Source organism: Musa acuminata, chromosome BXJ2-6 (assembly GCF_036884655.1).
Source record: "Musa acuminata AAA Group cultivar baxijiao chromosome BXJ2-6, Cavendish_Baxijiao_AAA, whole genome shotgun sequence".
In the NCBI taxonomy this organism is placed as follows: domain Eukaryota; kingdom Viridiplantae; phylum Streptophyta; class Magnoliopsida; order Zingiberales; family Musaceae; genus Musa; species Musa acuminata.
This window is the reverse complement of record NC_088343.1, coordinates 6,798,418-6,823,920: the sequence shown is the minus strand read 5'-3', so window position 1 is coordinate 6,823,920 and position 25,503 is coordinate 6,798,418. Positions and strand designations below refer to the sequence as shown.

Here is a 25,503-nt window from a genome sequence, read left to right as displayed (position 1 = left end):
TCAAAAGTCCACTTTGATCTCCTCCGCGTGATCTTGCTGGGAACGGATCAGATGGCGCTCATTGTCTCACGATCTCAAGGTCGGACCATCTCTGCCGTACACCTGCGAGCTGGTCCACCTCTCCTTACGCCCAAGTAATATTGTCGTGGGTTAGCGTGGGACCCACTCAAACTCTCCTCTCGTGCGCCCCCCGCTGACTTCCGAGATCAAACCCGGCTGCCGAATGGAGGGCCCCACCGTCCACACACACACACACATATATATATATATATATATATATATATATATGATGCATAAGCATTGGTGTATATAAGGAGATTTTTAGGCAAAATGATGCATCCTTGAAACTGATTTAACAGCATAAGCATGGATTATTTTGGGTTCCTTGCACAATTACAGTATTGGAACTTAGCATGAAAAGGGTTTATATAGGGAGTTTGATTCCAAGTTAGTTCTGTGGCAGACCAGCTTTTGGTGTTCTTCTCACTTTGCTTGGTAAAATTATAGCACTCTGACAATCCAACTCCAACATACTACCCCACTAGCCAGTGACTGTTCACAACCCATTGATCCTCTCACCATAGAGGATCCATATCACACCAACCCCTCTCTCTCTCTCTCTCTCTCTCTCTCTCTCTCTCTCTCTCTCATGTGCTGTGTTGTTATAAATAAGTGAATCAACATGCCTTGAATTCATCAGAGTCATCTTGGAAGAAGAAGAAGAGCTGCTTGTATAATTGGGTTGTGAGCTTGAGAAGAGATTCTCTGCAAAGTGAGGTAGACAGAGTGCTGTGTGAGTGTGCGTGAAGAAAGAGTTTATGGACATTCAGACAAGACAGGATCTTAGAGGGGATTGCATGCTTACTGAAGTCTCCCTTGATTGGAGGGGCAATCCCTGCAAGCCCAACAAGCATGGGGGCATGAGAGCTGCTGTCTTTGTGTTAGGTCCCCCTCTCTCTCTCTCTCTCTATTGGACTTGGCATTCCTCAATTTCTACTCTATGATCACATGTTCTTGACTCATGAGGCCACTATATACAAGTTTCACAGATCAAAATAGATTAGCTCTCTTGTTCGACTACAGTACAGATAATCAAGTTATATGCAGGATTCAGATTCACAAAGAACAATCCACAAGTTTTGCCAAAGGTTGATTGAACTTGTGTGAATTATCTAAACATTGTCTTCATTCTCTTCCAGGCATTCAAGCATTTGAGATCATGGCAATTGCTGCTGTTGGCAACAACCTCATAACATATGTCTTCAATGAGATGCACTTTTCTCTGTCAGAATCAGCAAACATAGTGACCAACTTCGTAGGAACCGTTTTTATCTTGTCTCTCCTTGGTGGGTTTCTCTCAGATTCTTACCTGGGGAGCTTCTGGACCATGTTGATATTTGGATCTGTCGAGCTCTCAGTAAGTTCTGTTTTCCTCTGACAATTAATCCATGTCTACTGAAGAAGCAGGACAGAAGAACAAACTCTGTGATCGGTAACCTATTCAAGGAAAACCAATTTTCAAGGATTAAATGTGTTCTTCCAATTGCTAGCCATATACTTGCATGTGATTTCCATCATAATACCACCGAAGAAGATATGAGAATGCAGTCCAGCAAAGAACATTAACAGATTGCTTTTCCTGCATTGAATCTGCTTTCGTTGGTTTTGCTCAGGGCTTCATACTGCTATCGGTGCAAGCACATCTTCCACAGCTGAGACCACCACCATGCGACATGATGTCAGAAGCGCATTGCATGGAGGCCAAAGGCTTCAAGGCAACCATGTTCTTTCTTGCACTCTATCTGGTGGCCTTGGGGAGTGGCTGCCTGAAACCTAACATGATATCCCATGGTGCTGACCAGTTCAGAGAAGATGATCCGAACCAGTCGAAGAAGCTCTCCACATATTTCAACATAGCGTACTTCAGCTTCTGTGTGGGAGAGCTGATAGCTCTCACCGTTCTCGTTTGGGTCCAGACGCGATCAGGGATGGACGTCGGTTTCGGAGTGTCAGCAGCTGCCATGGCCATGGGGCTCATCAGCTTAGTTTCTGGTGTTCTTCTCTACAGGAACAGGCCTTCGCAGGGCAGCATCTTTAACCCCATTGCAAGAGTAAGCTTCATCAACCTCTTCTTCAGAGATCACAGATTAATCAAGTGTTACAGTCCTGTGTTTGATGCTCATCATGATCGCAATTATTCCTTGATGATTTGCTTTTGGTGGAAGAGAGTAGGAAATTTCCTTTGTATTTAGATTCATAGTCTTGTGTTTGATGTGTGTATCGCAAAAAGAGTTTCGTTTGCAAGCTGATCCGGTGACTGTAGACACATTAACCTTTAAGATAAGAACAATGGTGTTTCAATTGGACTGTTCTGCTGCAATAGATGTAATAAAGCTGTATGTAAGCCTTGAATGTTCTTACCATCACGTAGAATGTTTTCTTGCAGGTGTTTGTAGCAGCTTTTTCCAAGAGAAAGCAGGTTTGCCCCTCCATCGTTGGTGATCTTGTACCTTCTCCAAGTGTCCACAACCTCATGCACATCAACAAGTTCAGGTTAGAATAGCTAATCATTCAATCTGATCATATATATCTTCTTAAAGAGCTAATCCTTAAGAGTTGAATGACTGTATTTTTGGTTCCTCTGCATGAGGAAGATTTCTGAACAAAGCCTGCATGAAATCTCATGATGGTTCCGCCATGAAAGAGAGCCGGTGGAGGCTATGCACCCCTGCAGAAGTCGAGCAGGTGAAGGTGATCCTTTCGGTGATACCCATCTTTGCATGCACTATCATCTTCAACACGATCCTCGCCCAGCTCCAGACCTTCTCGGTCCAACAGGGAAGTTCCATGAACGCCCAGCTCGCTGACTCCTTCAAAGTCCCACCAGCTTCTCTCCAAGCCATCCCTTACATGATGCTCATCGTACTGGTGCCCATCTACGAGACCTGCGTCGTCCCTCTCTCTCGACGGCTCACTGGAAAAGACCCTGGGATCTCTCCGCTGCAGCGGATCGGCGTCGGTCTCTTCACCGTCACCTTCTCGATGGTCGCAGCTGCCATGATCGAGAGGAAGAGAAGAGAGACTGCCATTGGGTCGAACGAGCTGCTGTCCATCTTCTGGATTGCCCCTCAGTTCCTCATCTTTGGGCTCTCGGAGATGTTCACAGCAGTGGGGCTCATCGAGTTCTTCTACAAGCAGTCGTCGGCTGGCATGCAGTCCTTCTCGACTGCCATGACCTACTGCTCTTACTCGTTTGGGTTCTTCTTGAGCTCCCTCCTTGTGTCATCGGTGAACAAGATCACATCAAACTCATCAAATGGTGGATGGTTGAGCGACAACGACCTCAACAAGGACAGACTCGACCTCTTCTACTGGCTACTGGCTGCTCTCAGCCTCCTTAACTTCTTCCACTATCTTTTCTGGGCCAAATGGTACTCCGACACTCCATCTCCATCAACTGTTACAACACATGAAGAAGACTACCGCAGCGTCAGTTCTTCAAAGCATGTCGGAGCTGATCAGGACGTACTGTGACATCACCATCCCACATGAAGCTTCCTTCTCGTGAGTCCTATACTGGAACTAATCTAAACCATGAACATCTCAAGTATGTTTCACACCAAATCTAGCTGGTGCTGAACCATGAAAACCTCAAAGATTGTCTAAAAGGAAGTCAGGTTCCATCTGAATCATTCACCGTCGAAGAAAACATACTGTCTGCTCTCTTTTCTTGTCTTCTCTTCTCTTTCTCTTCCTTTTCGATTTGAAATCATATTACTGATATCATGCAGATAACCAGCCGAACATTATCTTGTTTCCATCCATAGATTTGATCTATAGCCAGAGATAATTCCCAGCGCAAAGAACAAACACTTGCAGTATTCTGACTTCCATCATCTTTTAGAGTGCATTCTAGCATTTCTACTGCCATCAACTGGACTACCGCTTCAAAGGAGAGAATTGCTTCAAAGCTTGTGTTTGCTGAATGGATCAAAGTCGCAAAGGATCTCTGCAATGCCTGCAGCATTTCCGGAGACCATAAAGGTTTCAGCGAGCTTTAGGATTCGTGCTCCGTCCCCGTTAACGGTTGGATTTTCATCCTACGAACGCAGGTTGTGACATGCGTGTCTTGATCGAGTTACCTATGGCTTGGGCGGACACATCACCCGGAAGCATTTTTTAGGTGATTACGATTGACGTGGTCCGTGCACGCACATCTCACGTGCATAGATAGCATCTTTTCATACGTCAGTTCTTGTACAGCGTCAAATCATCACGCACAAAAAATAATCATTTTCTGGGTCCCGCAAGGCTTCGCCATCCGACATCCAATCACGATGCAGGTAAGGGTTCGGGGATTGTTGAAGTTAGTAGAATAATCAACGCTCGGAGTCTTTGGTAAACCCCATGACACGATAAACACTTTTCTTTATTACAAATATTGCCATTATATTTTCCTTTAATTAGTAGAATCCGGCAGCTATATATATTTTTCCTTAATCTAATTAGAAAATTCATAGTAATCTCTTCTAACTATAGTCAAAATTAGTTGTTTAGTACAAAACATATATATATATATATATATATATATATATATATATATATATGTATATGTATATATAATTTTAGTTCTATATGATTTGGGAATATATTTGCTTAACTTAGATGTATAATAAGAACGATAAATACCAAATTCACCGACTTGGGAGTACAATATATGTAATTGCGCCGATGACGTAGTTTTCCCTTTCTTAGATGCTCTCTCCGTTCTTGACCGATACATTTGGTGTTACGCGATCTCTCGACACTCATTCGGGATCGTTCCGCTTCTCCCCCTCTAGAGATCGGAACCCTAATTTGGGGGGCAAAAACCCTAGCCGCGATCCAAGGATTTCGAGACCTCTCGATCCAATCCGCAGAAGATTCCCGCAGGGGTATCGTTTTTTTCCTTAAATTGTTGAGAGGGAGGGGGTTTGAGGGTCGAGACACATGAAGGATCCCTCCGATCGGACTAAGGTCGTGGTCCGGCGCTTGCCGCCATCGATGTCGCAACCCGTGCTGATGGAGCAGATCGATGGGAGGTTTGCCGGCCGCTACGATTGGGTGTGCTTTCGTCCCGGAAAGAACAGGTAAAGGGTTTCTTTTTCCCCCGACGAGAAATTTATATGGAGTTATGCTACGTGGCTCTAGTTGTTGTGGAATTCGATATCTTGATGTTTAGTTAAGGTGGGCGTCGCTTAATTCTGTAATCAAACATATATCTTGGTTAGGATTCTGGTGGCATGGGAGTTGGTTAGCTGACATTTACAGGGATTCTTTTGAGGCCGTAATTCCGTAGCCTTCGTTTGAGGTTTTCATTTGAGATGTAGTTGCCTCTCTAAATCCTATTGTACCGACTAATTGAGGGACTTCGATCTTTATGTCTGCAGTCATTCATTCTAAAGAGTGTTTTGACTGCGTATTTCCTTTTTTGTCAATTCTTCTTTTTTATTTATACTTCTGTAGCAAAACTTGTTTTCTGTTGTACCATGGACTTAATTAGACCTGTTATTGCAGGCGTAATGGTAAATCATGTTACTGCTTTTTTTGCAGTTAAGTTAGCTCTAAGATTCTATGCTGTTTATTATCTGGTTGTGGAAATGCCAGACTTGATTTTACTAAGCAAATATGTTTGGAAAATTTGTTTAGGCTTTTTTTTGCTTTTGATTTTGTTCATATGCATCATATTAGATAATGCTTTCAGCTAAATAATCCACAAAACCTACACTTATGATTTAGAATCTGAATGAGAACTGTAGATATGCTTTTATTTAAAAAAATAAATTAAACAGGCTTTCTACTTTTTTTTTACTATATCTGTAATGTTATATATTTGTAAAGACATGCCTAGTGCTAATTTTTAATACTTTACTGAATGTCAGTTTGGCTTCAAAGTTACTCGAGTTCCTGACTTATCTTAACATTTTTAACTTTTAAGTATCCAATTATTTCAGTAACATGTGCCTGTATTAACTTCAACCATCGTAAATACAATGGATTTTGTACTTGGCATTTTTATGTTGACTGCACCTGGATTTATAAGTTTACTTTTTTTTTTGTTTTACATCTTATTTACAATATGCTAGTGATAGATATAGTTGTTTTATCTTCTTATGGTGTGCATTGAATTTCCACAGCCAAAAGAACCAGAGATATACTCGAGCTTACCTTAACTTCAAGATACCAGATGATGTGGTTGAGTTTGCTGAGTTCTTTGATGGGCATATATTTGTCAACGAGAAGGGTATTCATTATATTCTCATCCTTATATGTAGCTTGAGTTAAGTTTTCATTATCGTTTGTAACTTATTTATTCAAAAGCTATTTAAGATTAGGGCAGCATAAGAGATGATAAAGGTTTTTTTCCTTCAGAATCCTTTTGGTAGTGTTGTTTGTCTGAGAACAAATTGCAAATCATATTCATTGTGGGCTTTGTCTTTCTATTTATTTTGATAGTTGAACCTCCTTCCTAGTTTATGCATGTCTGTTTTCTGCATATGCATGTGGCACATCTTGCTGATTGTCACGTGCAAGCTTACATGTGGAGCTTCTGTGTTTGCTTGTGCAATGTGTGCTCATTTATGGTTAAGCTAGTTTCAAATGTAGATTGTATTCGAGTAATCAGCTAGCTATATTGTATGCTAGTTATGTTCCATGTGAAAAATCCTAAAAATTTTTGGTTGGTATTTTCCATGTAATTTGTAATATGGTTTTTGTCTGATAAGTTCTTGAAAATTGTTACGCCAGGTGCTCAATTTAAGGCTCTTGTAGAGTATGCACCCTTTCAACGTGTCCCGAAGCATTGGTCAAAGAAAGATGTTCGTGAAGGGACCATATATAAGGGTACACCTTTCTATCTATTTTCATTTTCTTTTATCTTGTGCACTTGACATTTTAAATGCATGTCTGTGACTCTGTTAGTGTTCTGATTTTAATCACTGTTAGTTTTTTGATGGATACCTAGATTCTGAATATATGGAGTTTCTTGAGCTTATATCAAAGCCTGTGGAACATCTTCCTAGTGCTGAGATTCAGCTGGAGAGAAAAGAAGCTGAAAGAGCTGGTCAGTTGTAATATTGTTATGCATTGATACTTTAAACTAGATGGTACCATAACAAGTAGTAGCTGTCTAACATGATGAATTTGTTTAATGGTAGAAAAAAATCGTTTTAACAAATATGCCATTTTGTTCTATAGGTGCTACAAAGGAAACACCCATAGTAACACCTCTAATGGATTTTGTTCGACGGAAAAGAGCAGCTAAAAGTGGTGCTCAGGTATCAAGCTAATCGTGTAGGCTTGCCACTTCCCTTGTATTGATTTTATTGTATTTGATGTATCTGTTTGTCATAAGTCCATGTATCTAACACCTGTATGGGAACTGTCAAACCATGTTCATCCCCACTTGGGCTGCTCCCTGACCCTATGCAGTATACACCTGAAATTTCTAAGGGGTTCAGGTGGCCAACCAAATTATTGTGGGGGAATCATTTAGGTGTAAAACAACTTTCTTATTAGTTGGGTGCTTGCTTGGTTGCTACAAGTAATTGTTAAAATTCGAACGAACTCAAATTAGAATAAATTATTATATTGGCATGATAGATGCCTAATTGAATTAATTATATTTTTTTGTTCTAATATAATTTTTTTTGTTCCTACAATAATGATTCCTGGCCCTGCCTCTTTCCATAGCCTGACTTGATGATTGTTTGAACTTTTAATGCTAGTGATGATTTGTGTTGTTATCGCAAACTAAGTGTTTGTTCCTTTAGAATACTTCCGAACCTTTGAATGTTTGAAATTTATGGGGAAACACCAAAGGGCCTACTTCAACAACCATTCTACATTAGCCACACTGTCACGGACAAACTTTGAAACAGGATGTTTGATGTAATGCTTATATCTGTCCGTGTCTGTTGGCATGTTCATGCCTTGTACAGTGTGTAGAGGGGCAGCCGAAGGCTTATAAGTCCCATTTTAGTTGGGTTGGTGGCCTCTTTAGGCTTGTAAATAAAGGTTGTGTCATGTGGACACGTGCGAGAGCTTTTCGGTCTGTAATGGACCATTTTACCCTTTGTTGTGCCACTGTTCAGAGCTTGTAAAGTCTGTTTGTAATTTGCATTGTCTATGAAGTGTTTTTCGGACATGTTTGCTTGTGGATCCCGATTGAGGCGTTCTCTTTAACCTGTTCTCTCTTTTGTTGGTCCTAAGGGACAATGGGAGGCTTCGGGGAGACTGACCTTTGCGGACGGACGCGCAAGGGTGCCGCACGACTTAGGCAAAACCAGCTAAGGTCGTGGCATTATGGTATCAGAGTGGGACAAGCACTCATAGAAACACTTGACATGCAAACGTGGGGGACCTAGCGGGGCTGCGTTGAGGGCAGTCAGCAACGCGCGACCTTTGAGGGAAAACGGGCATGGAGATGTAGGGAAAAGAGTCGCTCAGAGGAGCGGGCATCTAACATTGGCATTCAGTGGAATGGCCAACCCTTCGCGCAAGAGGCACCATGAGAACAGGCAAGCTTGGAAGAATTCGGAGCGCACAAAGGTTGGGATGGCTGAGTTTGAGCTACGGCTCAACGTTGACAACTTTACTTGATGGTGCTCAAGGCAAGCGAGGCGCTTGGCAAAGGACGAGACCATGCAAAGTGGAATGAGTTGCTCAGCGACCGAAAGAGTTATGCAAAGCTCACAGAGGTGAGGGGAATTGCTAACTCGAAGAATTCGGTACTCATGCATGGGCTTGTATGCGGACGATGGAATGTTCGTGGCCATCCCAAGGCGGTCGAGACTCGGCGCCATGGAGCATTGAAACTTTCTCTTCGGCATGCGAAGGATACGTCCGGAGGAGGCTGAAGTGTGCAACGAGTTTAGCATGTTGCTAGGCCTTGAGGGGTGTGGCGGTGGCTGTATTGACGTGGAGGCGCAATCTAGCAAGTGCGTTTGCAAGAGGCAGAACAATGCACAGTTTGTTCAGCAGATCGGAGTAGTCCAAGGGGATGGTGGTCTCCGAAATGAAGAGAGATGTTGCTCTAACGGGGTAGTTATCCAGGAGGGATAAGTCTCGGCTCTCCAGAGGGAGAATCATGTGAGACGAACCTCACATGTTGAGGAGGAGTACCTCAACAAACAACTCCACGAAGCTCGGTGGACTGAGCAAGCGGCGAGGAGTTGTCGCATGATCTCGTCGAGAGAATGCATTGGTGGATGCATTGCGAGATCAAGTGGGGGAGCAACCTAAAACAACTTAAATGAAGGCACACTTGGAGTCGATGTGGAGATCGAACTCAAGGGAGGGTTGACCCGTGGAATGGTGGGCGCGAGGGCCACCATCGACTCAATGCAAAAACGAGGAGCGGAGCAACTTGGGTGTAACTTGGCGAAGTACCCAAGCCGCATGAATGGAGCCAGCATAGAAGTTGGAACATGGAGCAGAGGCACAGTGCTTTCCTTAGACAGAGGTCAAGGACATGAACTCTTGCAGAGACAAGAGTAGGATCATGTTGTTCCATGGGTCCTTCTTTCTGACGGAGCGGACTCATCTTGCATGGTGCCAAAGACGAAGGGAGCTTCGCGGCACATGCACCTTAACTCGGAGAAGCATTTGATGGAGGAACTAAGGCGACTCAATTTACGGAGGCGAAGTTGGGTTCAGAAGGGCCTTAGCACGGGGCAAGAGGACGCAGAGGCGGGTACTCTTGAAGAATATGCCACAGTGTTGCCATTTGAGTTGCTATGAAGGAAGCAGTGCGCAGCGGAGATTGTGCTGGTAGGGGCAGAGGCCTAGGATCCAGACAATGGTGCACAGATTACAGTGAAGTCGGTGGACTTCGAGAGCTACTAGGCGACGGACTGTCCTAGAGCGGTGCTTCATCTAGGTGTGACCCAGGAGTGGGTGGATGAAGGTCGATTGCCAGAGGAGCGAACAAAATCGAAGGTGGAAGGGACCCTGCGATGTATTGGCAGAGGCCACACATGGAGGGTTCACAATTCGAGTTTATTCCACAAGGATCAGAATGCAATGGAGATGTCACCAGGAGGCGACATGGTGCAGCGGATCGTGGTGGAACAGTTCGTGGCAATGCGATACACACAATCTGTCCCGTGAGGGATGAGATCATATGGAGGTATGATCGGGAGTTACTGGAAGCTCCACTTCGGTGAACAACACGACGGCAAGAAGGGCTATGGATTCAAGGAGTGAAGGCAATGGTACCGCAGAGGCGGGTCTTCCGGGCGGGCATCGAATTTTGCATCGGATGAAAGCCTTGGTCATCAGCATATGGGGGCTGTGTTCCACCAAGGGAAAAGTTCGAATGCAAGTACCAGTGAGTTCCATAGGAGGGACTTGATCATACAGAGGTATGATCGAAGCAGCTGGAGAGTTGGACTGCTCCAGAGCTCATATTCGCTTGAGGGAGCCCGACAAGTCAGAGGACAAGATCGAGTAAGCGAACGTTGCTACCAAGGAAGCTAAGGAGAACATAATCGGTGCAAACTCTACAACGTGATGGCAGAGGCCATGCATGCGAGTTGCAGTTTGTCTTTCCATCGACCAAACGGAGTGCTTGGAGAACACAGTGGTGTTGAAGCAGGGGGTCGAAAGGGGCGAGGAAGCGACGACGAGTCCAGAGGGACTTAGCTACCCAAAATCAAGCATCAGTCAGAATGGAGGTGGACTCAGAGGAGTGCCACAGAGACATTTCTACTGATCATGCAGAAAAGGGATACAGAGGCGAGGCGACGGATAGTAGGGCCATGGGCATGGCAGCGCCATGGTATCGCAGAGGCGGGACCTCCGTGCAAGTCATTGATCCCTTGCTCTCATGGAGGGAGAGCGCTTGGTCGTGAAAGGGGCCGAGGAGGTGGAGCATGCAGAGGCAATCTCCAAGTACCGAGACAAGGCTGAAGGGCAGAGGCCAAGAAACTTCGTAAGACCGGTGTCAACAAGTTTCTCATCAAGATAGCCGTAAGTGAAGGACTTCGGGTCATGCAAGAGTGCACGACCAAGGAACGAAGCAGGCAGTACGCGGTGCTGTACCTTTGCTACTCAGTGGAGTAGGCGGCAGGGTTGATGGAGAAGACGGTACAATCCCAGAGGCGACCTCATCTATCAGAGAATTACTCCAAGTTGGGGTGAAAACTTCCCGCATTCCAGAAGTTCGATGGCATTGAGAAGGTGAATCACAGTAGCTAACTCAACGCAAGGAGTGCAAACACTTCAAGTGCTTCAGAAGTGTGAGCAAATAGCAGGCGAAGATCAGTAACCAGCTCGATGCATGAAGTACAACCTCGAGGAGGCGGGCGAAGTCAAGTAACCTTTGCCTTCTCAACTCTTAAGAGAATGGGCGAAACCGAGTACCCCAGTTCTCTTATCTATCCAGCAGAGGAGCTCTGCACAAGTTCAAAGACCCTTCGAAGATAATGGAAGACAATAGTTGTCAAATCCTCACCAACGGTGATCAGTGCTACTGAGAGTAGATTGTCCGCTTCATTTCCCAACGAAATGCCAATCGAAAGCGGAAGTGATGCGAACCTACTTGGATGTGACAACTAACTGAAAGAAGAGTCGATGAGCAGATTTTGTGGAGGAAGGACCCAAAACTTCAGAAGTTTGCGAGGCGATGCTCGTTAAAGCTCTAACAAGCATCCACCCAGTTCAAGCAGCATGTGGAAATTTTGAGAGACTAGCGCAGTAAAGATGGTCTTTTCCTTCATTTGGTGGATCCGCAAGAATCGACATGGATCAATACAACTCAGCCAACCCCACACCAGAGTCAGAGTCATTGGCGAGTTGAAGCAGCATGGCGGATCAAAGGTTCGACTACTCAGAAACAGCAGCGAAGAGCAGCTGGGAGCCAGGAGGCGTATTGCAGCTGGAGCAGAAGATTGAAGACTCAGCAAAGGCGAAGAGTTGCAGTGTTCACAAAGGCTTCGACGAGGACGTCGAAGGGATAAGTGGGGGAGAATGTCACGGACAAACTTTGAAACAGGATGTTTGATGTAATGCTTATATCTGTCCGTGTCTGTTGGCATGTTCATGCCTTGTACAGTGTGTAGAGGGGCAGTCGAAGGCTTATAAGTCCAATTTTAGTTGGGTTGGTGGCCTCTTTAGGCTTGTAAATAAAGGTTGTGTCATGTGGACACGTGCGAGAGCTTTTCGGTCTGTAATGGACCATTTTACCCTTTGTTGTGCCACTGTTCAGAGCTTGTAAAGTCTGTTTGTAATTTGCATTGTCTATGAAGTGTTTTTCGGACATGTTTGCTTGTGGATCCCGATTGAGGCGTTCTCTTTAACCCGTTCTATCTTTTGTTGGTCCTAAGGGACAATGGGAGGCTTCGGGGAGGCTGACCTTTGCGGACGGACGCGCAAGGGTGCCGCACGACTTAGGCAAAACCAGCTAAGGTCGTGACAACACGGACAATTAACTCAACATTATTGATAGCTTCAATGAGCTTTGTTTTGTCAACCTCAATCATTAATATTGGTTCCTTCAAACTATTAATGGGCTGACCTTGTAACACTTATTAGTTGTTCTCTGATGTATAGGGGGCAACATCCATCGTGGCTGACTCACTGATTTCCTCCACCTCTATATGGATGAACAACATATATAAAAAGGGGTGCTTTAGGAAGTGCAGTAACTCTGGAAATAACAATATTTACTTTTTCTAACTTTCATTTGCTACGATTATGGCTTCTTTTTTTTTCCTACCCGGGATTTGTTTCGAACATCAGATGACCTAGTTTGGCCCATCCTTGGCAATTTTTCAATTTTTTGACCCAGGCAGTTGTGTACCGCATGGTGCAAACTCAGCATCAAGGCATCGACCAGGTTAGATCTTGGTTTCCGTGTCATCTGGATGACCAAAAAGAGTATCATCAGATATTAAATGATTTAGGGTCTAATTACTTCCCCAAAGGTGGAAATTGGCATCAAAGTGGAGATAAGTCAAGTACTTTGGAATTTGACATTGTGATGAGTGTTTGGTTAATGTGACAAACGGGTCTATAATAGAAGTTAATGTCATTTTACATTTAGATGTTGCTTTCCGTGTCAGCTGGATGACCAAAAAGAGTATCATCAGATATTAAATGATTTAGGGTCGAATTGCTTCCCCAAAGGTGGAAATTGGCACCAAAGTGGAGATAGGTTAAATACTTTGGAATTTGACATTGTGATGAGTGTTTGGTTAATGTCAAGTACTTCTGGTTTGACAAACGGGTCTATGGTAGAAGTTAATGTCATTTTACATGTAATACCTTAGTAGTAATTTCAATGATTTGAAATACTGAAAGTTATGATAAAACAAATGAAAGTCCAAGAATCTCAAATATGATCGAATTATGAATCCTTCAGGGAAACGGTCCAAAGCTAGTGGAAATGTGAATGAATTTGAAGTAATTATCGATAGATATAAGCAACTGTGGGTGGAAATATGATAATTTTTTATCATGATGCTCGTAGTACAGTATAATCATTTAATGCACTGGAAAACTATCATGTGTATATTCTAAGATCCTCATTACCTTAATGGTTTCAGCCAATTGACAAATACATTATGTACATTTCAGGATGTAGATAAATTGGACTATTTGGTTCAATACCTTAAGTAAAACAGTTCAAAATCGATAATCACTTGAAGTCAATCTGGGAAGGGCCTTTGGGAAAATATAGAAGCATGATAAGAGATAAAGGTGGATGTTCACAAAGTTCTTTGAGGTGGTTTTTGTTAGGTAATTTATGTTGTGATGAAAGTCATGAGTAAACCGTTGAGAAAGGATGACCTTATTAGAAAGTTTGTTGGGAGATAATTCACAAAATGGGATTAAACAATTGAAGTTACGCTGAAAGATTCTATATGGGCTTATAGGGAGAGCCTTTGAACATTGGGTGATATAGATAACTGAGAGTTGCATGAAGTTCTTTGAGGTGCTTCTTGTTTGGCTTTTTATATTATAGTGAGAACTGCAACTAAAACAGTTTAAAGTGCTGGTCTTATTAGAAAGTTTGTTGAAAGGCCAGTTGCATCATAGATGATCACGGGTAATGGAATATGGAATTTCCTGCATTAATAATTTCAAATTTAGTGGATAAAAACAGCAGAAAATAAAATTATTTGAAGTGGATAAATATAGGAATCCTAAAAGTGGAATGGTATTCTTTCAGCAAAGATTAAAATCAATATTGTGCTCTAGATGGACTAGACATCCTTTTTCTTGATGACATCAGGTTTTTAATTAGTGTCCTGAAAAGTGCCACATTTGACAAGGATTATGACATGAGATGGTATACAAGTCACTGCCACCCTTCAGAATTTCAACTCCTTAGGAGATACACCTTTTTTTAGAGAAACAGCCAACATGATTTTGACTTTGGATCATGACAATGTTTGCAACGAATTGAGGGCAATATGACATTATTGATTTATGGAGCTGCTTATGATATGAATTTCATAACTTACTACCGCAATGCCATATATAGCAGAAGTATTAATTTTCTAGTTGTTTCTTATAGATGGTTATGAAGTAAACTGTGGCATACATGTGTGAAACTACAAACTCTTGTTGTCCTATACAGAAGTGGCTGCTTTGCAGCATATGATGAAATTGGCCATGATTGGTAAAAAAAATAAAAAGATCCACATTTTAAGTTTTTTTTAATGAATTAAATCTTAAACCTGCATGGATATTTTTAGTTGGTTGATCACTGGCTAAAATTCTTATGGGTTAAATGTGAACACGTGTTTCTTTGTGTTTGCTATTCTCGGCTTTTAGATTCAATGCACAGTTTAAACATGCTGCCAAAGTTGGCCGTAAGCTATTATTGCTGAACATTCCCTAAGATATTACTTTGCTGCAGAGATCATCTGGTAGTGGTAAAGTTAGCAGAAGAGCTTTAGGAGTTTCTGCGAGCAGCTCAAGTCCTTCCAAAAGAAGTTCCGAGAAGCGTAAAGTTGCGACTTCCACTCTATGTATTTGCTTACTTATTTAGTTATTCAGTTTGAATTTTGTTATTGTGCTGCAAGTTCTTGGATATATATATGCTTCTATATTTCATACTTGTTTAATTTGACATCTGTTTCTGGTTGAATTTGTAACTTGGCTGATGTTCCTTAAACTTTTGGCAAGAGTTTCTTTAGCAGTACAAACTGCTTTGGGAAGATGGGTCTGCTTGCTGCTTTTGTTGCACTAGTTTTTTTTAAATGTCATACATTTTCTATTTTGCTTGTTGCTATTAGTGGTCATATTTTGTCGTTACTTCTTTTGTCCCATTCATTGTCTATTTTTATTCTGGTCCAATATCTTGATTTACACTGAGCTTTTAATTTTCTGATTGTGAAAATGGTGATACTATTTATTATATCCCATATTCACCATTTAAGCGGTCATAATTTTAATGTCTGCATGCTATTGAAAGGCAGCATCTGGAATTATGCATCTAAAGAAGCAGTGGTATAAAAGCATTGACTGAATGCTTAACATTTTTTACCATTTTGGTGACATGATAGAATAATTTGCTCTTAATGTAGCGCAAAGAGTTCTAGACCTTTTAGTAGGTTAAAGGAACTTAATGCGGGCATCGGTAATAGACAAAAACTCTTTAACTGGTGTTGCTATGGTTGTTAGTCTAATTATTTACCACTTTATTGTTTGAGAAATAGTTGCCCAAGGAATTTTTGCTAAGACTTATTTGGGCCATGAAACATGAGAAAATATGTGCCTTCATATACAAATTACAACAAAATGCTCAAGATGAATGCTTTATTATCTCCTCAGTACTCTCCTTGGGCGAAATAACTTTTAATTTACCTAATTCTGTTGCTTCGATGGAGCAATGAACCTTTATTCCTTGCAGAATTTGGACTAAAAAACATGGCTAATTTCTCTCTTTTTGATACTTTACACATGCTGTTATCAAAGTAATAAAAAATGTCTGGGCAGTGAAAGGCTTAGGTGGATGTCCTTGACAAATAGGTTGTCACCTAGAAAAAAATGCAATAAAAATAGTATGAAGTTATGAACTCACAGACACACACGTGTATCTACGTATGTGTGTGTGAGTGAAGTGAAAACATTTTTTATAATCAGTAAGTCCTCAAAAGAGACATGATATACAATGTTTATTCCTCATGCATTAACATCTTAATAGAGATTGCATAATCTGAATTCTTAACATCCTGCATTTCATATTGGATATTGTGATTATAATCCTATGGCTTGTCAAATTTATTCTCTCTCCCTTTTATGCTAGTGTTTTGATAGATATGTTACTTAATATTAACAAAAAGAACATGAGAAGAAATCCTTTTATTCTTTAATAAAGATTATTTGTAACAAGCATCCACTTAGCAGTAAAAGGTGGTTTTAGGTACCAATTTAGCTCCCTAAGCCCCATCTTGGTGTTCAAGCTGAAGCTTGGACTGAAACTCAAAATTGCCAGGTAACTAGAACAGGCAGTGATTTTGAGAACATTGGCACTTACATTGCAAACGACCTGATCCTCAAATGCTTTGGCTGATGTAGTGAGTTATAAACTAACGAAGCTTGTGTCAATTGTTCTGCAGTATTTTCTAATTCAATCTCCATAGGTGAATAAGACTCTTTGATAATTTTAGTTGTCAGCTTCCACGGTATCTTTTTTTATAATCAGGAGCTCTTTTAATCTCACTGACCTGGTTATGACAATTAATTCTTTTGGGCCACGAACATTTTGGTTAGCTCAAATCCCTTAATTGTGTGCTTATCTGGTTTTGAACTACTTAATGTTGCCATTATAAAGATCAGATGTATAGCAAGAACCACATTTATTTATCTAACATATTGCTTTTTCTCGATATCTATAACCTCCTGTTAGACTGTTTCCATTGTTCTAAAACCTGTCAGTATACCTTCGCTCCTTTCTTTTTTTTAATGTCTCAAATTTCTGCCTGACTGTCCGTTGTTGTAAAGCCTGTCGCTACACTTTTTTTCCTTTTATGTTGTCTTTGTTCCTCAAAACTTTGTCATAACCTTAATGTAACAGTTAACGGGATTGAAACTGTTTTTGATTGAATGAAAAATGCAGAAGTTAGTGCAATAGTGCCTGTTGGTGCTGGGCAGCTATGCCCTAGCTGTCAACTCTACAGTCACATTCATGCTTGTCACTGGTCATAATCTATTACATGAAAGATACATTTGAAATGGAAATACGATTCTTGAAGATAATATATCTTTCTTGTTTATAGATGGATGAATTTTTTTTTTTGATACATCATTTGAGATGATTGATGTCACATTTCCATTTTGTCTGTGTTAAATGATCAAATTATTCTTTTTTCTTTTTGTAACACTGAATGGACCATACTTGTGTTAAGTATGCTGTAGCCTATCCCATTTTCGCAGATATAGTCCAACTATGCATGCCTCCTTGTGTTCACATGCATGCATGTTTACATCTTTTTCTTTTCTTACCACATGTTTTCTTCATAAGTTTTGCATAAGATCTCTGTTTTCATCACTTTGCAAACGATATTATGCTAACAAAAATCTGATTATGGTGTGGTCATTAGTCTTTTATCTTATTATTCATCATATGTTGTAACTTGGAAGGACTATGTTTTACAATTTTCATTGGGTTGGTTGTAGTCATGGATTCTATCAACTCAATTTAATGACCATGGTAAGACTATCCGGCTCTATGTCATAGGTCCAATTAATGATATGTTTTGCCTCTGATCAATTTTAAATATCAAATACAAATGTTAGAAAAATGGAGCAGCATGTCCTATTGTTATGACTAGGCCTGATGGGATAATTGGCTCATTAACGTTATTGAGCTTGAACTATTATCTCATAATGCTTACCCTGAAGTTAACAGTAGTATACTCAGACTTTTATAAGTCAATCTTAATCTTAGTCCACTTCTAATGTTTCACTAAATCGGGGTGTTATAGTCTTCTTCACTTAAGAGCTTGACGTCATAGTCAAAACCTAGCATAGCCCAGATCGAACCCCAACATGGTGCATGTGAGACATGGCTCAATGGTGGTTCCATGCTGTGATGTGCCCTTTGACCTCGTTCACATTTAGTCCTTAACGACACAAACCTCTCACCATGTCTCCATTACTAGGGCGACTCTGATACCAATTGTTATGATCAAGCCTGATGGGGTAACTGGCCTATTACCTTCGTTAAGCTTGAACCATTAACTCAAATTGTTTATAGGCTGAAGTTACTAGTACTCTAGTAGTGCACTCATTAGACCCTTATAAGCTAGTTTTTGTCTTCGCCTACTTCTGATATTGGACTAATGTGGGGTGTTACACCTATAGTTCTCATTCTTGTTGATGAAGAAGAGGAGAGTTGATACTCTGGGTGGAAGCTTAATTATGCTAGGGAAAAGTCTCAAGTCAACATTTCTGTATAAGATTTCTTGTAAAATTACATATGAATTAGACAATTTTCCTTGAGCAGTATATAACCACTAAAAATTTTAAGAAATATATTATAGGTTGGCCTTTGAGCACATGCTTGAACTTGATTCATCTAGATTTCTGTCTACTGCATGATTGCATGTATTGTAAGTGTGCTTTATAAATACTGCACCATGCAGTATATGCTGATAGAAAAGTGTCATTGCGCTAACGTTGATAATGCGCTTGCCAATGTATACCAATGCATGTACTGGTGTCTGTATATCTTTTTATATGATGGTTCTTATGAGTTATGATACTTTAATCCTCATATTATGGTGCCTTTCTTGCTGATTCAACTTCCTATTCATGTATCTTTCTGTCTTTTGTTGGGTTATCACCTTTATTCCCAATGAGCAACCTTTTAGGTTCTTTTGGACACGAATCATTCTCTTTATTAGGCACCTTGAGGCATCATCATGAACCTTATTTACCACCATCTTTATATTCTAACAACAATGGTCATGTCTTTTCTCCTTTCTGCAGTATGTGTTGAAGGATAGCATGAAAAAGGGGAGTGCCAAAGACAAACCAACATACATTTTAATGTCAAGGAGAGAAGATCAGCAGCTTACAGTGGATAAATCTGTTTATGTACCTTCTCCAGGGAAAAAAGAAGCATTAGAAGATGAATTTGGTGTGTATGCTCAATTCTCATTTCTTGGACATCCCATCTAATTGACTTTGTGTTGCCCGCACTAGTTACTGGTGAATATTCTGATGTATTCTATCAGTTTGGGTTTGATCTATAGATTTTCACATAAGATGATTTGTGCCTTTTTAGGCTGCTTTTGCACGGAAATGGTTAGTTTACACTTTAACACAAACCTGGTCACAAAAATTCATGCATAGGGTCCTTCATGGTGTCCTAGATAACAATGACTGCTTTCTTTTGCTACTGTTTTCTTTTATAGAACTTGTATTTAGACTTGCATGCATGGTTTGGTAACTGAATTTTAACTTCTTCTTTGGTAGATTATATTCTTTTATTAGCATGTTCTCCTCCTTTTCTTATAATTTACATCATCTAATCATCAGCAATTCTTTTTTGTTATAGTTTATACTCTTAATTCCTCATAAGTTGGTCAGAACTTGGTAAGTTCTGTGTTGCTATAATTAGGTGCCTTATAGTTCAAAATTTTTAATGTGTGTTGTTGCCTCTTGTTATTTATTATGTTGATACAATTGTTTGGTTATAATCCTTAACCACGGTGCCCTAATTGATTAATATTCTGTAATAGTAGTTTGGTCGCCTTCCCTAAACTTTCTTGCCAGTCAGGTGCTTAGGCTAAAGTTTAAATTTTACGGGAGCTTTTAACATATAGAGAAGTAAAATGGTTAAATCCTATAAAATCGGGTATAATGTCATTCAATATTCTAACGGAAAATGATAATTTAAAAGTAACTTCTTTTAAATTACATAAGTTCATAATGAAGCATAATCACAATTAATCACCTGAATATGAACATGGCAGAGCATTAGAACCTGTTCGTGAATCCTATCTGCATGTCTTGTAATCTGCTTATGTTCATATATAGCTGTTCCTGAATTATACAGAATTTGCAAATTATTTGAAGGAAAATGTTATAGCATGATGTTGCCCATGTATTACTGTTCACAGATGTAATGTCGAGATGAGAAAACTTGGTATGATGATTTAGCCTTGCCATTGGATGAGGAATGAAAATCTAGAAGCCTTGTGAGAGAAAAAGCTACACCCTGACCTATTCTTGACGACTTCTACTTGGATAGTAATTTCAGATGTTTGTATGATTTTTTTATGAGTGTAAGTGTGACATCGGTGATTGAAAAATTGTACCTTTAGTTGTATTTAAGAAAGCCCAAATACTAGGTCAGCTCTGATACCAAATGTCACGACTCAGGCCTGATGGGCTAATTGGCCTATCAACTTCGTTTGGCCCGAACCACTGGCCAAAATACTCAAGTTGAAGTTGATAGTAATACACTCATCAGACCCTTATGAGTCAATCTTAATCTTGTCCATTTCCAATGTGGAAATAATTGGGCGTGTTACAGATATGCTGCTAGTTATGGACAGGATAGATGCCCTTCCTACTTGATTAATATGTGTTGTTTGTTAATGATATTATCTTGATTGATGAATTTAGATTAATTCTAAACTTCAGTTGTAGAGAAAAACCTTGGAAACTAAAGGTTTTTAGATTAACCAGATTTAAGGTTGAATATATGCATTGCTAAGAAAAGACATGAGTGTGTTTTGGATTCATTATTAAAAAAGAATGAGAGATTAATGAATACATTGTGCATACAATAAAAGATGAATGGTTAGAATGGAGAAGTTTAGTGGATTTGTGCAAATTATTTTGTTCCCCTTAGATAAAAGGAATATTTTATAACTAGTTGTAAATCTAGTCACTGCCTTCTCCCTTCGTCTTTTGTTTTTCTCTTTTTATTCTATTCTATCTGATTTTTGTCTCAATGAAAATGCAAGGTTTATCCATGAAGCTCAGTGGGAATATGTTCTTTTGATGTTGAACTTAGGTTAAGGCAGGTTTTCAAGCCTATAATTGACAGAAACGATTTATGGCTTTAATGGGCATATGAGAAGGATTGGTGATTTAATTTTGGCAAGCAAGGTTATTTGACAATAGGGAATGGTTTCAACTGTCAAGGTGTGTAAATAATCTGACAAGGGAACCTCCTTGTGTCATACACATAGAATGCCTTTATTAGTTTGAATAGTTGATCTCCACATAGTAGAACTACTGATATTGTTTTCTATAGGAGGGCCAAAAACTTCAGATGTCATTGTAATATTGTCAATCAAAGTTTAAAAGAATTTCTTAGATGTTATGAAGTGTCCATAACGGTGACTGACTGGCATTTATCAGCTAGATTTTTGCTCGAGGAAATACAACCCCTTTTTCAGAAGAAAAAACAAGAAGGGAAAGTAAAATTATGGTAATGAACTTTTAAATATCCCAGGAACTAATTCACTATCCATGCAACCTGGACATGGCTAATTAGGTTAAGATTGACTAATGTAACCAATTCTTATTCATGCATGTTTTGTGAACCTTGACAAGATTCGATAAAGTTCTAGATTCCACTTAATCGAGGGATTTTGTTAAATGTTTTTACAACAGGAAGTTGGCAGTTCTGAGAATCAATTGTTAATACAGCTTCTTGACTTTACATGTGTGCATATGTGTTGGTGTTATGTATGTGCTTTAGTGCTTGGCCTCAATTGCAACAACTTATTCTGATTGTTGGTTTAAATTGGCATCTCTTTGATACCACAGCAATGTTAGGCTTGTGGGGTTCTAATCCGTGAGCATCCTTCAGTTTAACTGATCTACAATCCTGACTGATTTATCTTCATGAATTATTTTTATTCTGAGTTCTTTACCTGATATAACATCATAATATGTGTTGGGGTTGTTTTGTTAACTTGTAGTAACTGAATTTCATGGAAATTTTGTAGCTTCTGAAACTTCTGAATCTGGAAAAGGAAGATTTGTGCTTTTGAAAGGGAAAGAGCAAGAAGTTTCTGATGTAAGATACTGATGACGATGTGATCTTTTTTGTCTTTTAATCTTTATATTAGTAACTGCTTCAAATATCCTTTGGCCAGGTGTCTAAGAGTTTGTTACAACAGCATATCATAACATCTTCAGTAAGAAATTCACCAACCTTACCATCTAGACAGAACCAGGCAAGCGGAAGAATCATTAGGAAAATACTCTCGAAGGAAGGGCATGCGGATCAGTCACATGTATCTGTGACCCATCCTGAGCAGCAAACACAAGCGGTAAATGTGGAGAAGGACAAGCGCCTGCCTCGGCCCCCCAGTGCAATCTCAAATACGAAAGATTACATTTCACGTATTTCATCACTTGCATCTGTTTCTGATGGTGATGATAAAAGATATATAGTTGATAAATTTGCTGTAAACAATATACAAGGTTCCATATCAATTAGTGAAAAGCATGAAAAGCGAACAAGGAAAAAGGATAGACCTGATCGTGGTGTTTGGGCCCCTCGTTGTCGTGCAGACAGATCTCGATCTGGTGATGGAAGTCCATATGCTGAGGTGACTCAGATGACGGATGCTTTAGAAAGCATATCCATTTCTCAACAGGCTGTTGGTAAAGTTGGGGAGGAGGACATGGTTGTTCAAAATGCTCGTGTTGGACGTAGCAATAATTTGCATGCCGCCTATGAAACATCATTAGGTCGTGTAGAAAGAAAAGCTGATATGTCTTCTGCAAGTAGAAGCGAAGATATGAAGATGTATGGAAGTGGACGAGTTGATTTTTCTTCATTGGATAATGGTATGGCCTTTCCAATTCAGTGTCTTTTTTGCTTTTTTTTTTTCTTTTTACTACATGACTGATATTTTTTTATAACTTATTTAGGTTCTCATAGGCATGTTGGCCGCCGTGCACGTGGTCCAAAGGAAACGGATAGCTCCTTGAGTCTTACGGAGGGAAAGAGTTTTAAAAGGGGTCCCACTGTCTACAGTTCCCACGAGGTGAAATTTGATAAAATGTTATTTCTGGTTTAAAGCTATTTCATGATATTATACTTACTCTTCCCAAACTATGTTCAGAGACAAGTATGGGTTCAGAAGTCAGGCTCAGCTTCGTGAATCTTCTAGTGAATGGTGAAGCCTTTTTTCTTTAGAACATGTGATTTTCTATTTATTAGTTACTTCTATGGCATTAGCTGAGTTCTACTAATTAATGATTCAGCTAAAATTTAGGGTTTCCACCATGGAAACAAGGATCAGAAAGTATAAATTGTCATCATTATAAAATATACTGGCATCATGTTTTAGTTCGGGCCACGGTTTTAATCATTTTATTAAGGTTTTTAGGATCTTTTTTTATATAGTGCTAAGAAAATTTATAAATTGTTGAGTTGTGAACACAATTAGGGGCATTGTGTTATTTAGAGAACAGCTAAGTGGAGTCGAAAAAATCACTTTTAAGGTTACTTTTTTGAGTTATTTATACTTTTAGTTGGTTGTTTTTACCTACAAGGAATCACATGTTATGTTGACATCTACTGAAGAGCCTTCTCTCAGATTACCTTCATGTTTGGAGTCTCATGCACTGGGCTGCCCTGAGTTGGGTAACTAGTGTACTGTGGTGTTGAAATCTATGATATATAGATATTAGTATATAGATTAATTTTATATAAATCATGCTTTATTAAACTAATTTATCTCGAAAAACTCCTGAAGCTCATTCGTTGGTTCTTTGGGAAGACAATAATGGGTTTGCTTTTTTCTTATTGGTTATTTAGTACTTATATGTTTGGATCCTTGTATTATGTGTACTATTTTATTTTGTATTAACTTGCTAATGTTTATGCTACAGGATATATGCAATTATGCACTATTGCAGATTTGTCAATTGTGGCAACATTTTGGTTGTGGGGCTCGGTCTATCAGTTCTTGATAATGTTTGCATGGCAGTTATGCGGCTTTGGATAAATGCTGCTCAAAGGATGCTGTTACCAAATTGTTCCATATGGAATTACAGCTATAGCTCTAGTTGAATCAAGAGCAGCATGATCTAAGGTAGCTAGGAAGTGAAATAAATTTGCTTGTGGGTCTGTGAGTTTCAAAAAAATATCAAGTTATTTGGATGGAATCCTGTTGGCCAGCTGATGGAAGATTCGTCTGTCTTCTATACCACTGAACAGTTTGAGCTGGCTAAGATACTTTTTCGCATAGAGATGTAAGCAAAGGCCCTTCTCAAGTATATTATGCCAACGAGCAACTTCTCTTGGTATAAACTGTAAAGAATAGATTGAGGAGGTCAGTGCTTCTTTCTGGCCATTGTTTATAGGTTTGAAAAGCGTTGTACGACTCACTGCTTCGTGGACTACTTGGTCTGGTTAGTACTTATACAGTAGTGGGAGAATCCCCGTTTTAAGCACCCCAAGTATTACCATTTGTTGCTGTAAAGTGTAATGGTTAAACCGGCTTAGGGTGGATCGGTCTGTCGTCAAAGTCTGTTTTGGAGTATTTGAACGAGTTGATTGAGGCATAAAACTCCGGTTTTGTGACTTGGTTTATGCTGTTATACTGCTAAATCTAAGACGGGTTTTATTTCAACTAAGTTGGTTTTATGGAAGCTATTTTTTGCCGATTTATCTCGTTAGGTTTGTGTTTGTTCTCACGGAAAAGGACTTCCCCCGAATAGTTTCTGATTCCTAAAATGGATGGAAACACCTGGTGTTTATTTACCTCTCATTTTGTTATTGGATTGCTGTGGATTGAGTATTATGATAAATCCACCAGAATAATTCTTCTCTTAAGATCCATCTATTTATTGCTGTTTCAACTTTGATTTTAATATATTAATTCTTTCAACATAAATCTTGCCCCTTTTTTTTTTTTCAAAGTGCTTGATCTTAAAATTTATCGCTTCATCTTACAAGAACTTTTGCTCTCTTATTGCCCTCGTCAAATTCATTCTCACTCAAATTAAGCTGGCACTACTTAATTATTTCCAAGAGGAGCTTATTATTTGAGGCAATTCATCCATGTTACTGAAATTGTGACGAGGTTAGCGTTTTCTTGATGTGGAATTAAGCTACCATCTTTCCTTATTTCAATTGATTTCTAGACACGAGGCAAAACACTTGAGAAATATGAGAATTCTTGAGACAAAAACTTGGCATGCAACAACTTTAGAAGGACAGGGAAGAGTGCAGTCTAAGCCGCACCAGCAGCACTGCGTGGCTTACGTGCAGCTGAACTTGCATTTTGTAAGTTATTGATCTTGTTTGAATGTGTGTCTGATCCAATTCTTGCTCATCCCCAGGGATTCATCATGAGCTTCAGGTGATGTTTTTGCTCGTGCAATGAGTTCACCAAGTTCTAATAATCATGGGGAGAGAGATCTAATTGATCATTCCGACAGGCATACATAAAGCAAAGTATCTCAGCATGGCCTGCTGCTACTTTTCACCATTTGCAGACAGGAAAAGCTGCCAACGTAAGGTTT

The 25,503-nt window shown here is 39.8% G+C and overlaps 2 protein-coding genes across 3 annotated transcripts; both read left to right on the top strand.

Annotated features, from left to right (window-relative positions):
- Window positions 1-711: 711 nt before the first annotated feature.
- LOC135582341 (protein NRT1/ PTR FAMILY 4.4-like) lies at window positions 712-3,849 on the top strand. 2 transcript variants are annotated; one of them, XM_065111931.1, is made up of 5 exons: window positions 712-945; window positions 1,200-1,417; window positions 1,674-2,111; window positions 2,447-2,553; window positions 2,655-3,849. In XM_065111931.1, exons 1-5 carry the CDS (start codon window positions 819-821, stop codon window positions 3,532-3,534), a joined length of 1,770 nt encoding a protein of 589 aa, XP_064968003.1. In that variant the 5' UTR covers window positions 712-818; the 3' UTR covers window positions 3,535-3,849. The 2 variants fall into 2 exon arrangements, with proteins under 2 accessions (XP_064968003.1, XP_064968004.1); XM_065111932.1 differs by having other exon boundaries at window positions 806-940.
- Window positions 3,850-4,728: 879 nt separating this feature from the next.
- Window positions 4,729-24,608, top strand: LOC135585559 (regulator of nonsense transcripts UPF3-like). Its single transcript, XM_065111930.1, has 12 exons — window positions 4,729-5,129; window positions 6,177-6,283; window positions 6,787-6,882; window positions 7,004-7,102; window positions 7,237-7,316; window positions 14,906-14,998; window positions 18,985-19,135; window positions 21,966-22,036; window positions 22,116-22,815; window positions 22,900-23,015; window positions 23,094-23,147; window positions 23,866-24,608. The coding sequence occupies exons 1-11, from the start codon at window positions 4,990-4,992 to the stop codon at window positions 23,130-23,132; spliced, it is 1,692 nt and encodes a 563-aa protein (XP_064968002.1). The 5' UTR covers window positions 4,729-4,989; the 3' UTR covers window positions 23,133-23,147; window positions 23,866-24,608.
- The last annotated feature ends 895 nt before the right edge of the window (window positions 24,609-25,503 follow it).